Below are 14,759 nucleotides of genomic sequence, written 5' to 3'. Positions count from 1 at the left end.
GGGGAGCACCGGACCCATTGAATAGGGGAGCACCATAGTCTTCACTCTAGAACCATCCAACCGGTCGCACCTGTGATTTTGGCACCTCATCACCATTTTGGACTGTTATACCTCTATGCGCTTTTTAAGGACTCAGTGGATGTTTTTTCCTATGCATTTTTGACCACATTTTTTGCGCATTTTTTCACTAGCACACTATTGATCTTGAGATATTCTGTGTAACAATCACCTAGTCACCATTTTATAATTTTTTTTGCATTATTTATTATTATTTTTTTGGATTTGTTTTCTTTCATCTGTGGTTCACCCCATTGTTATTTTGGGGAACCATATTGGGCACTCTCTCTTCCCTGGTTTGGGACTGAGGTTTCATTTTTTGCACACGTCACTTTTTGGTCACCCAAGTCACTGTAAATTAATTTATATTTACTAATTTCTTCTACTATACCTTTTTATTATCACTTATACACCTGTGTTACATATCACCAAATACTCACTGCACTATAATACCATTTCTGAATTCATATATTTATTTATTGTTTCAACATCACCACTTCACCCTCACTTGAAGGGCACTATATATATTTTTTACTGGAGTATATTGTGGATATATACGTCATTTTCTATATATTCATTTTTTGCATACCTATTTATATTTCTGCATACATTTAAATATTGGTTTTTAGGTTTTATGCTTTTACACTTTATTCCTGTTTTTACCTCTTGAATATTTAATACCTCACTTATTTATCTAACATCCACCACTTTTTTCGATCGTGCATAATATTTGCAATATTTGTGATATCTGTGTTATTTATACTAGTTTCTACCTTCCACACTTCTAACGCATATATTGGCAGCGCCAAGCACTTCTTCTTCTTTTTTCCTCTACTTGCATACATATGTTTTCAGCCTCAGGTGGCGTGAACAGCCAGCAGACATGACTGTACTGTACATGCTTGTACTTGTGTAATTGTTGATGTTCTTTCACTTTGAACTTTACCTGTGCAGGTGTTTGAGATGTATTTTCATGAAAGCATTACTTTGGGAAATACATCATACCCATTTGAGTGGGTAAACAGCACCTATGGTTCCCTGGGAAAATGCCAGGATTTTTATGCTAGAGTGCCCTTATTCCTGTAAATGTTTATCATCTTTACCATCATATTAGCTTAGGACAGAGGTCTCAAAACTTTCTAAACAAAGGGCCAGTTTATTTTTCTTCAGACTTTAGGGACGGCCGAACAGCAGGCGTGGAAATTTTCCTTGCATCAGATGGAGTGAACATGACCACATTTGGTATTAGGGGAAAGAAAAGTGCCCCATTGTTAGTGTAGGTGGTAGAAATTGTACCCCATTGCTGATGTCAGTTGGCAGAATAGTGTCTCATATCAGTGGGAGGAATAGTGGCCCAAGGATAAAGGCAGGCAAAGGTACGCATCTGGCCCTGGGCCACAGTTTGGAGACCACTGGCTTAGGACATAGTACAACTTTTAAACTGTGGGGCCCATATATAGACAGCAAAGATTTCAACTGTAATGTAAATTATACTGTTTGTGAGTCCAGAATACTTCTCAAATATAATATACATGTATGTTGATATTGAAATTAGAATAAAAAGTTCAGAGCTTCCCAGTGATTTATACTAGAGGCAATTACTTTCTGTAGGCACATAGGCATCAAAGGAACTGGGTGCTTTTCCAAATCAGAAAAAAAGAGAATTACATAATCTAAATAATTCCATGTCCTAAGTAGTCCTTATAATAGATCCCACGCTTGAATTTGATTATTGTAGAATAATGGTATATTATTTGCATTTGCTAATTGTTCTATTAGGTTGAACCCAAGGATTTAAAGAACCGAATCATAAATGAAGCAGTGACATACTCAGAGAAGTTTAGTGCTGAGTGCAAATCATTTTGTGAAGCCTTACTGGAGAAAGATCCCATGAAACGGATTGGGTATAGAAATGGGAATTGTAATGATCTGCGAGTAGTTCCTTTCTTCAGAGCAATAAACTGGAGGAAACTTGAAGCTGGTAGGTCTTGTACACAAGTCTTGCTATTATAATGGTATAAACCTGGGTTTCTTTAACAATATACTATATGTTATGTAATAGCCTCATTTTAGATTTTATCTACGTCTGAAGCTGAACTTTAGGCAGAAAACGAAATAAACAGATGAAATACAAATATGGCAGCTGTTTTACCTATCAGAGGAGATGTATTTCTATCTATCCAGTCTTGAAATGTACACAGCCCTTCTGCACAGCACAGCCCTGTATAACAGGGCCAAAGATTGGATTTTTCTCTGCTGCAGGTTTGTAACATTAAGAGCTTCACTAAGCCTGTGATTAGACAGTGAAAGGAGAAGCTGCAGATACTGTATATGATTTAGGGCCGGTTGCACACTAGATGCCGTGCAAATTCACAGCATATTCGCTGCAAATTCCCACCACATCAAAATCGCAACCTGTTCATGCGAACTGATTTTGGAGTGTATGTTAAGTTAATGAGACCCAGCAATCAGTTTGCAAAATGCAGCGTGATTTGCAGAATCGAATTGCATGGGTGTGAACACTCATTTAATCCAATGTCGGTGCGGACAAAAAAAGGGTCCTGCACAAGTTTGGTCCAAATGCAATGCAAATTCAGCCACACAGTTTGTATGGCTGAATTTGCATTGCACAGACATCGCATGTGATTTGCACAGCAATGTGGTGCAAATCACATGCGATGTCTGGTATTGCACTAGTGTGAACCGGCCCATAATCTCTGACTCTCTGGTCTCTCCACCTATCGGTATGTTCCATGTTAGCACATGCCTTCTGCAGCACTACGGAATGGCTCCTTGTGCTGCTTCTCCCTATCACAGTCTAAACTCTGTTGTACAGGAGATTGCAAGAGGCTGGTACAAGGCTGCTGCTCCAATAGATTTCAGCAAGTCCCCTCTGCCAGCACATAAACACTGCACATGTGCAGTTCCAGAGCCAAACTATTTTGGCTGAGATAGGGCATTGTGTGAGTCACGCTATGTGGAGGGGACTTTTTTACTGATGTTGCTTCAGTCCACCGACTTTTATGGAGAGGGGCAAAACAACCCCCCTTTTTTTTTTTTTTTTTTAAGCCATCTGTAAATTTACAATTTTTTTTCTTTTTTTTTTGTCCTAATTACAGAGCTGTATTAATTTGGGTATTTTCGATCTGCCTGGAATTCAGCATTCAGCTTCTATTACTTCTTGGTGGATACACCCCTCAGCAGACCACATCTACCTACCTCCTACGTACTGCATTTACAATGATAATTTATGGCTATAATTTATATGTTATTTGCCACAACAACCTTCAAGCTGTATTAAATCCCAAACCAAAAATGAATTATATTGAAGCTTACCAATCATTAGATGCGGTGGATGCTTTCATTTTCTATTTTTAGACTTTCTCCCTCTGTTTTCACCTAGTGATCTGGCCAGTAACACACCTCTTGTATTAGTGAGTCAGAACTCTGGATGCACAGGAGTCACAGCAGACAGAATCACTGTTAGTCTAGAAGTAAGGGTAGTGTTCAATGTATTAGCTGATTTAAAGGCTAAGTTCCCAGCGAGTATTCTCAAAAAACAATGCCATATATCTATAGCCCTTGAGAAAATAATAAAATAATTTTCAGGCTGATGGAGAGCACTTTTTTAGTTATAATTCCTAAGGCTGTACAGCAGAAGTCAAAATAGTACATGCATCAGCAACCAAAGAATAGAAAAAGTATTGAACATAAGGAAAGTCCAAGGACGCTGAATACATAAACAGCAATTTGAAGCTATCCAACTATGGCATGGGTTCCATCTGTGTTTGCAGAGACAGAGAACCTGGGCTCACTCCACCACCCCCTTTTTTGTTGACGGAGTTCCTAATACCAGCTGGTAAATACACTCACTGGCCACTTTATTTGGTACACCTGTCCAATTGCTTGGTAACACAAATTGCTAATCAGCCAATCACATGGCAGCAACTCAATGCATTTAGGCATCTAGACGTAGTGAAGATGACTTGCTGAAGTTCAAGCTTAGTATCAGAATGGGGAAAAAGGGGTTTAATTGACTTTGAACGTGGCATAGTTTTTGGTGCCAGACGGGCTGGCCTGGGTATTACAAAAACTGCTGATCTACTGGAATTTTCACACACAACCATCTCTAGGGTCTACGGAGAATGGTCTGAAAAAGAGAAAATATCCAGTGAGCAGCAGTTGTGTGGAGGAAAATGCCTTGTTGATGTAAGAGGTTCTGAGGAGAATAGGCAGATTGGGTTTGAGATGATAGAAAGGCAACAGTAACTCAAATAACCACTTGTTACAACCAAGATATGCAGAATACCATCTCTGAATGCACAACACATCGACAACACATGGGCTACAGCAGCATAAGACCACACTGGGTGCCACTCCTGTCAGCTAAGAACAGGAAACTGAGGCTACAATTCGCATAGGCTCACTGAACTTGGACAAGAGAAGATTGGAAAATGTTGCCTGGTCTGATGAGGTTTGATTTCAGCTGCTACATGCAGATGGTAGGGTCCGAATTTAGTGTAAACAACATGAAAGCATGGATCCATCCTGCCTTGTATCAACCGTTCAGGCTGGTGGTGTAATGGTGTGGGGGATATTTTCTTGGCACACATTGGGCCCCTTAGTACCAACTGAGTACCAATTAAAGGCCACAGCCTACCTGAGTATTGTTGCTGAGCATGTTCATCCCTTTATGACTACAGTGTACCCATTTTCTGATGGCTACTTCTAGCAGGATAATGCACCATGTCACAAAGCTCAAATCATCTCACCACTGGTTTTTTGAACATGACAATGAGTTCACTGTTCTCTAATGGCCTCCACAGTCATCAGACCTCAATCTAATAGAACACCTTTGGGATGTGGTAGAACGGGATATTCGCATCATGGATGTATAGCCGACAATCGTGAAGCAACTGCGTGATGCTATCATGTCAATTTGGAGGAGGAGAGAGAGAGAGAGAGAATCTATGCAAAGTAGAATTAAGCCAGTGCTGAAGGCAAAAGGGGGTCCAACTCGATACTAGCAAGGTGTACTTACAAAAGTGTCAGGTGAATTTATAGGTAGTGTTTAACTATAAATAAAAAGAAGTATAGAAAGGTTTAATTTTTTGTAGACGCTCTGCTTCATTCACACTGAAAAGATCCCCCATGAAAACATTCATGCTGCGTCTCATGGGGGATTGCACTTACCATACGGAAACAAGTCTCTGACCTCTTATGGGCCTACCTTGATGCATGGGTGGGAGGGGCCTTGCATGGTGACATCAAAAGCAGTTTGTCTCAGGTGTCAGGAGTCAGACTTCAACAGAATGTACTCATCAAAGTCAGCATAGTCTTTTTAAAACAACAACAATACATGTTCATGTGTATTGCCATTGAAGATATGCAGCACTAGAATAAATTAAACTTGAGTTTTTTTAATTTGATCATTGTGCATTCATTGTCAAATGTTGCAAATTTATCATGGAGCTGTTAATTCCTTGTTTTAACCAATGTGATATCCAATTGAAAATGTAAATCCAACACGATTCCTTCTGCAAATGTATCTTATCCTGATTGCCACATCTATTGGAAAGTTGCAACAAAAATGTCTGATTAGTTATAATAATGTTACTAAAATAAGTTCCCTAACAGGCTTTTTTTATTTTTATTTTCATGGAGACGTTTTCCAAGTTTGACCTATGGCCTCCTCCTTTTAATACATAGATTTTTTGCATGGGCATTTGAATGCAGTACATCACAAAATAGGTAGTACAATTCCTAAAGGACTTAGAAGAAAACTGTGCCCACTGTCCCTTGATATCCTTTCAGTATACCAACATACATGACAGTGACTGCACTTTAACATGCCATGGGGAAGAATTTGTATCACATGTCTGAGTGATGTGAACCAATACGTCATTTAGATATGTGGTGTGTTTGGCAACAACGTTAAGGGAAGAACCAACATTTTTTTAAATCCTACTGCAAAGTATAAAGGTATACTAAAACTTGGATAGGATTGCATACAACTGCTCACAATGTGTCCCACATTTACTAACCATACCAATTTTTTGGTAAATCTTCCTCAAGTTCTAATTCTAATTCAATACTTTTTCCTTGTCCTTGCGGATAACTCAATAAGGGTATTCCCAGCTCTAAATCCTTTATGTAAGTCCCTACATTTTAGGTAAAAATCCATACTGTTTCTATGTGAGTGCTAGAATTGACCAATATGGATTCCATGAATAAGGGGTCAAGGATGAAGGCCAGGGGCACAGAGAAGGGTATTTCCTGTCATGGGTTTTTTTAAAATGTTAGTTTTTAAAACAGTGACATCCTTTTTAATCTGAAGATCTGGGAAATCACTTCCCTTATTACTTTAATTGTTACAATTGTTACAGTTGAGGTCATCAATGAAGTGAATCAAGTCTCCGGGGTCCCCTCCTCCATGCCACCAGCACATCATCTATGCACCAAATTCACATGAGAACATGCTCACCAAACCCACACATGCTATACACCTCTGCTCCCAATAGCCCAGGTGCAGGCATGCATAGACCAGTGCGCAATCTGCCATCATCATCATACCTCATTTAGCAACCAGTTTTACTGTTTTGCAAGTGTGTGCATGTGTGCAGTTTGGTAGTGAATAGACACAATATGAATGGTATGGTATGGATCATATGAAAATAAATGATTTCAAACTTCTTTGTATGGCTCATCTACAATTATACCTGCCTCTGAATTGCAGGTACCATGAGGCCCCAGGTCTCACTTGTATCATGGTTGCCCAACACAAGAACAAATACTTGCTACTTATGGGTACGGAGCACACATACAGGCTTCCTGCCTCCCACAGTGCAATGCTTGGTACTTGTGTGGCCACTGCCAGGCCAGAGCATGGTCTTGTGTGGTGGGGGGAGCTTGATATAATTAAACATGTACTGGGGAGAATAGATTTAAGGAAAGGACATGCATGTACTGCAGCAGGTTAAGTTTGAGTTTTGTTTTCCTACAGTGTGACTTATATCTTTGGACAAGTAGATATTTACAGCTGTTATCTTAAACTAGTGTTTGTTCCTAATCTTTCTTATTGTTCATATTTAAAGGTATTCTTCTACCACCTTTCACTCCTGACTCCAGAACTGTCTATGCAAAGGATATTCAGGATGTTGGGGCATTTTCAACAGTTAAAGGGGTCAACATTGAAGATAATGACAAGAAGTTCTTTGATGAGTTTGCTTCAGGCAATATCCCTATACCATGGCAGGAGGAAATGATTGAGACTGGCATTTATGATGAACTAAATGCAGAAGTAAATGATGTCAGAAGAAATTCCACAGCTAATGACAACTCGGCTAAGTCTGGAGTATGTCGAATTGCATAGAAGATCTGCAAATTTTGTAATGACATACAAGAGAAATGAACTAACTTGTATTTTTGTTGGTCTCTTGTGTGAACTTCATATTCTGCTGTGAGAAGATTCAGACCTGCAAAGCACTTAGAGACATTAGATTTTTAGCTAATAGTGGCTGTTTGTTTTCTTTTTATCCTCACACAAAGTAAAATGTACATATGGAACCACTCATGAAAAGACTACAGGCAACAATCATGGTGTTGACAGTTGGAAAAGCTGCTAGTCATTTTATCATTGAAATGATACATATTAACGTCATATGTAGGAATGCAATTATGTGCTCCTCCAAATTGTAACAGGTTACCTTAATTTTTTTTTCCAAGTTAATTTTTTTTCTAACATTTATTATTTAAAACATTTTGATTTAATTATTAAATCAAACTTTAGTAAGGACTACATCTAGGGTGGGGTCCTTGTTGAAGTTTTGATTACAGTTCAGAATAGGTTGACATTGTCCTGCCTCATACCAATAACTGGTCTGCTCTAGGTATAGTGGTAGTAAGAGTGCACATTTATAAAGTATATATCTGAACCTTAATCTTTACCATACTGTAAAGCTTACTTACCCCTTTTTAATTGATATTCTGAAATGTTGCCACAAATATTTCTATATTTCCCTGATTACACCACAGATCCTTGCTAACATAAAGTTAAACAATTATTAAAAGTAGGTGTTCATACAGAACATGCAAAGAACAAAACCAGCCAGTGGAGGTTATGTCTTTCTTATTTTAGTTTTTTCAGTTTTATATATGTATAGTAACACAAATAATGCATTATTGTTACCAAACTTAATATTTAACATATATAAAAAGGCTGTGATCACCACTAGATTTATTTAACAGGAAAAAAAAAAATAGCAGTTTTAGGTCTTTATAACCAACCGATATTAGCTGAGAATTTGTACAGCATAATTAAGGGCTTCTGGTAATAACGATATATTATAGCTTTTATAAGGGTGTTAATTTGTTCATCAGTAAAAATGGCAACATTCGTCTTAATGAGATAGGCTGCCTTTTACTAAACATTCAAATTGAAATGGCTACTAATTGTCTTTTGTTAGGCACAGGAATTTAGATAGTTGATGCTTGTCTCTGTTGGAGCTTTAAATAAATATATAATTTGTATATACATTAAAATTATTTTTAAAACATGAAGTATATAGCTAGCTTATACATTTTAATTATTTTTTGTCAAAGTTGAAATGTTAGAAATATTTTATTTTCCTAATCTGTTTCTTATAAGTATAACCAGCATGTATGTGAGTGCTGCACTAGTTTTCAGGATAGATGCATTAAATGTAATAGTTTTTATTTTGGTTAGCATGTAAATTGACATGTGATCTGAAAATAGCTGCTTTGTATACTGCTCAATGCAATGTATAGAAGGTGAAACCTAAACCAGTCCAAACGTTGAAATAAAAAAATAGAAAAAAATGTTTTTTTCTGAAACCATTAGGTGCTATCCGTTAACTTCTACTTATCTCACAAAAGGTAGTTCAAAACCTACTTTTTCTTGACATCTGTTTAATATAGAGAAGAGGTGACTGTACAATAGTTTTCAGCAAAATAAAATTGGTATGCTAGTTTTGGGTGAGACAAATTTGATCACATCTGAAAATGAATTTAAAACACCAAAAGTCCTAACTTAATCTTTGCCCTAAACCCTAAGCTATACCCTGAATAACTTAAACTTACCCTAAATTAAAACTTTAGTCTAAACCTACCTGCATTAACCCCTAAATTTAACCTAAATCCTTAACCAAAACCTTTGTGCTATCCTTTTTTTTTTTATTTAAAATTTATTACTTTTCAGTGATATTCACATACAAAATACATTTAAAAAATAACGGATTATAAAAATACGGTGATATTTGTTCCCCTACCCTACTTTCCCTCCCTCCACCCTTCCCCCTCATTGTTACTAATCTGTTCCACTATTTTTGGTTGCTCCCCTTCTTCTTCGCTTACCTACTTTCCCTCATCCTCCCCTACTTCTCCCAGACTTCCAAATATCCGCTTGTCTTTTTGAACTCCACCTATTTTCTCCCCTTATTTGAGAAACTCTCTGCCTGATCTTCTTCTCTCCTACCCAAATACTCCATATTTTATGTGTGGGGCTTTCTGAGTCTAACCATCTTTTTGGGATTGCCCCTTTTGCTGCGTTTAATAGGTTTGGCACTATTTTGCTTGTAGAGTATATTTTTGATTTGTCAGTTTTATGGAACAAAACTGACAAAAGGGGTCATCAACAATATCCTCTCCTGTGATTTCCCTGATACACTGTTGAATCCCCTGCCAGTATATATGGATCTTTGGGCAGTCCCACCAGATGTGGAACGTTGTACGTGACCTACCAGCATAACGAAGATTTTTCTGGTTGGCATTTTTGTACCATTACTGGCATCATTTACCATCTTGATAAGCATTTGAAGTTCATCTCAGTGGTGTTTACATCAACCGCAGAATTATGTACCACTCTCAGTATTATATTTATTTTGTGTTCTTTAAACCGTGTTCCTATCTCTCTTTCCCATGTTTCTATGAATGATGGTTTTTCAGTCCCGCCACACCAGTAATTATTTTATATATCTGGGAAAATACCACGTTTTACTTTTATTTGTGGATTACATAGTTTTTCCACAGGGTTCAAATCCTTCCCAGATCTGATAGGTTGTGGCAGGGATCCAAAAAAAATGTTTTAACTGAAAATATCTCCATTCATTCAACAACATATTCTTCCCCTTAATTTTAAGCTTGTGATATTGCTTCCACCTTGTGTGATATCTTTTAGCTGCGTGTTTTTCATCCAGTTACCAAATTGTGTCTCGTTTCCTGGTGCAAAATATTTTGTACCTTCTAGTGATAACAATGGTGAGTTATTTTCCCACTTGGCTTGTCTATGTATCACGTCCCATATCTCATGGCGCTTTTCCACTGCATGGAACCGTACCGGTTCGGCACGCTTTTGTGCTTTTCCACTGCTGGTACCACATGGTATAGGGTCGGAACGGTTCGGTACGGTACGGTATAGGTTTGCTTTTCCACTGCATGGAACCGAACGGTACGGTACGGCTCTGAAAAAACAGTACCTACTCGATTGTGGTTCCAACAGGTACCAAACTGGTACCATATCCCACAATCCTTTGCATGCAGTCACTACTAGCCACTGATTGGTCAGAGAATCCCACCCACCCCGTTGTTATCCCACCCACTTAACTTTAGTACTACTTTAGTGGAAAAGCAAACCTATACCGTACCGTACCGAACCGTTCCGACACTATACCATGCGGTACCAGCAGTGGAAAAGCAAACCGGGCCAAGCAGGGCCGAGTAGAGCCGAGCCGGAACGAGCCGGTACTTGCAGTGGAAAAGTGCCATTATATACAACTTTTGTAATTTCATGTGTGTCCGCAGGTAATTCTGTATTTTTAGGATGTATCAAAGTATTCTTACTTAACTGTGTTCTACTTAATGTGGTTTTAAGCTTGACCCATCTTTTATTTGAATTTATTTTTGTCCATTCAATCATTCGTCAAGTTATAACTGCTGTGTAGTATCTTTTTATATCTGGTGCTGCTAATTTCCCCTGTGATTTATCTTTAATGAGTACCATATACTCAATTCTTGGCTTCTTTGCCTGCCAGATGAACTTCAAAAGCATTGTTTTTATCGTTTTAAAGTATGTATATGGGATAGCTATCGGTAGCATTTGAAATTTGTAAAGGATTTTGGGTAGTATTACCATTTTAGCTATATTTATTCCGGCCCAACAAAGAAAGTGGACTCCTTGATATTTTTTTGATGTCTGCTTTTATCTCATTTAGCATGGGTATATAACATGGTAGAGGTCTTTCAAAGATGGGGTTCAATTTATCCCAAGGTACTTTAAGTCAGAATTCGCCCAGGCAAATGGAAATTCCCTCTGTATTGCTATCTTCTCTTTTCTTCTTAGCCCAATTTTCAAAATTTCAGACTTTATTGGATTAATCTTGAAGTTTGATAATTCCCCATATTTCTTTAGTTTTTTTTTTATATATTTGGAAGAGTTATCCTAGGGTTAGTAATGAAGAAAAACATGTTGTCAGCATATGCTGCTACCTTATTTTCTTTGCGTCCCTACTTTCACTTCCCAAATGTCTACATCATTCCATATAGTGGCTAATAGGGGTTCTAGCGACTGGAGAAGCCTGCCTTGTCCCATTATTCATTAAGCTTTATCAAAGCAGATGGATCCCTTTAGGGTGCTATTATCCATTGATTCATCCTAGGGCCTATACCCAGATCTACTAGAGTTTCTAGCATAAAGTCCCAGTCTACTCAAATGTTTTCTCGGTGTCTATTGACAGTAGAAGATCTCTTGCGCTAATACCCCTGGATTTATGTAGTAGGAGTAACGTTCTTATCCCATTGTCTTTTCCCTCCCTACCAGGGATGAATCCAGTCTGATCTGCATAGATTCAATCTGGCATTAAGTCTTTTAATATAGTTGCCGGGACTTTGTGCATTGTTTTATATTCGTGTTTTAAATTGCTATAGGCCTGAAACTAGAGCACAAAGCTGCGTCTTTCCCTTCTTTAGGTATAACCGTTATTTATGCCTTTAGTGATTCTGCTCTCATCTCCTTTTCCTCCTTTATCCTGTTTGTGTATGTACATAGTTTTGGTACTAATATTTCTTTAAGCTTTCTATAATAGTTGGTGGTGAACCCGTCTGGCCCTGGACTTTTTCCTCTCGCTGAATTTTTTAATGCCACCATTATCTCCTGTGAAATTGGGGCCTTGAGAGCTTGCATTCTATTTGTTGGTATTTTAGGTCGTTTTGCTTCTCTTACATATTTTTGTATCTCTTGTATTCTTTTTTGTTCTATTTCTTGTGTCCCCTTTTTTTCTCACTGTAAATAGAGCACTGTAAGTGCCGGTTCACACTGAAGCGGCACGACTTTGGGGCAACCTGTGAAGTCACGTGCATCGCGACTTTGGCGCGACTTGCACGGACTTCATAAAATGAATGTCTATGCAAGTCGCTCCAGGTTGCCCCGAAGTAATACAGGAACCTTTTTCTAAGTCGGAGCGACTTGTGTCGCTCCTATTAGAACTGTTCCTGTACCACACAATGGACCGCAACGGTGCGCCACTTGTCAGGCTGACCAAGTCGCCTGACAAGTCGTACTAGTGTGAATCGGCACTAAAAGCTTTGACATGCTTTGTCAATTTTTGTTGTTGAATGTTCCATTACACCTTTATTGTTTTTTATTTTTTCTATGTAGTTGTTTGATTTGTTATTCTTTAGCATTCTTGCTAGATATTTCCCTGGTTTGTTTCCCCATTTATATCTTTCTCTCGCTACTCTATTGAAAGCCCTTTTTGTTTCTTCTTCTATTAATTCTTTTAATGTATTTCTTTTTAGTACAAGTGATTGTTGTGTCTCTTCCTCGCTAGTCTTTTTATGTTTTTGTTCTAACTCGTATATTTCTGTTATTAGTCTATTTATATTAATTTAATATTTCCTTTTTTTTTTTTTTTTTGAACCCATTATTTCTCTAATGTATGCCTTATGGGCCTCCCATATTGTAGCTTCAGATATATTTGGGGTCTCATTACTCAAAAAATATTGTTCCAGTTCTTTCCCTATCTTTTTTCCAACCTCTACACCCTGAATAAGTTCTTCATTGATCCTCAAAGTATTCATATGCCTTTGATACCCTGGGAGTTCTATTTTCATCATGACTGAGGCATGATCTGATAGTGTCATTTTTCCTATTGATGTTTTAACCATCACTGCTATCAGTCTTTGTTCTATCATGATGTAGTCCAGTCTTGAGTACATCCCATGCACAGGGGAGTGGAAGGAGTAATCCCTCTGCCTCAGGTATTGGATTCTCCATGCGTCCACCAGCTGACAGTGGTGTAACTTTTTCCTTGCCCTCTTGAGCTGGTGACTTCTTGTGGCATGAGCACATGATGTACAATCCAGGAGTGGATCCATACAGGAATAAAGTCTCCTGCCTGAGTTAATTTGCCCCTTTTAAACTGCGTCAACTTCTCTAATATTTTGATCAAATATCCTTTTGGGTTTTTATTTGGGCAGTACATATTTGCCACTGTACAGTCCATACCCTGTCGTTGGCCCTTCAGGGAGATATATCACCCTTCTGGGTCTATCATCCTTTCTACCAGAGTAAAGCTAACATCCTTTGCTATGCCAAACGCTACCCCCTTAGCTCTCCTGGTCAGTGAATCTCCATAATACCAGACCGGGTAGTATTTTGAAAATAATTTCACGTTTGAATCTTGTGAAATATGCGTCTCCTGTAAAAATATTAGGCTAGCAGAGTATCGTCTAAGTTCTTCTAGAACCTTATGCCTTTTAGTTGGCGTATTTAGACCTCTTACATTATATGTCAGAAAATTTAAGGTATTCATGTCATTTCTCCTTCTCCTTTCACCTCCTGTATTTTACTTTGTCTCCTCCCTGCTATCAGTCTAAACTGAGTGCGGGTATGACGGAATTTTCGAAGAGTCCTTCTAGGGAGTCTGATCCAGAGAACAAAAGGGGAAATAACATCAATAAGTAAATTTAACAATTGAACACCAAATTTCCTTCTCCCTAATTCCTCCCCCTTCCCTCCTCTCACTCTCTCCCTCTCCCTCTCCCAGCTAATCCCCAACCTCCCTTCCCATTCCCTTCCCCCTCCCTCCCAGCCCCATATTCCCCCGGCTGGTCCTGCCATGTTGTAGATTTAACCATCTCCAGGTCCCTGAGTAGATTACAGGGTTCTCCTTGGGCGCTCCTCGCCACTTTACTCTTTTCATTCTTGGTGGAACTATGTCCAATGTGCTCGTTAGTTCCCTTCCCCCTTCTTGGGGAAATGAGACTCGGGGCCTCCTAGTTAGCTCAGTTCACCATCCTTAGTTTCCTAAATCCTTCCCTTTCCTCCCCTCCCCTCCAGCCCCCCGCCCCCTCCTGGAAAGTTTCCTCTCGATGTTTATTTACTCTAGTTACTGTTTCTCTTTACAGATCAGTTCCTTTTCTTAGAGGCCAATTGCCAGTGTTCTTCTTGAGCTCTTTCTTTCGTCCCGTCTTCGGGCCATCTTGGGATATTTAATATAGGGATTTCCATTTTTTTTACAGAAGTCCTGCTTTTCTTAAGGTAATCTCAGTCTTGCCACAGGACCTTCCCTCCGGCCCACCAGACATGCTGGGAAGCCGCAGTTGTACCTTGCACCATGAACTTGCTATGACTCCAGAAGTGGTTTTAACATTCTCCTTCTGCTTAATGTTTCCTTAGCAAATTTGTA

The 14,759-nt window shown here is 38.6% G+C and overlaps 1 protein-coding gene across 1 annotated transcript in view; it reads left to right on the top strand.

Moving 5' to 3' along the window:
• GRK1 (G protein-coupled receptor kinase 1) overlaps positions 1 to 7,848 on the top strand; it is a gene marked incomplete at its 5' end in the record, with an annotated part of 59,162 nt that extends 51,314 nt beyond the window's left edge. The window contains 2 exons of the mRNA XM_082246843.1: positions 1,837 to 2,038; positions 7,152 to 7,848. Of these exons, the coding sequence (XP_082102969.1) occupies positions 1,837 to 2,038; positions 7,152 to 7,429 (480 nt within the window). The 3' untranslated portion in view covers positions 7,430 to 7,848. The remainder of the gene's footprint in view (positions 1 to 1,836; positions 2,039 to 7,151) is intronic.
• Between the last annotated feature and the right edge of the window lie 6,911 nt (positions 7,849 to 14,759).

The sequence above is a fragment of the Pelophylax lessonae genome (assembly GCF_965119305.1).
Source record: "Pelophylax lessonae genome assembly, chromosome: 2".
Lineage (NCBI taxonomy): Eukaryota > Metazoa > Chordata > Amphibia > Anura > Ranidae > Pelophylax > Pelophylax lessonae.
The sequence above is the reverse complement of the archived record's forward strand: the minus strand, read 5'-3'. Positions and strand labels throughout refer to the sequence as shown.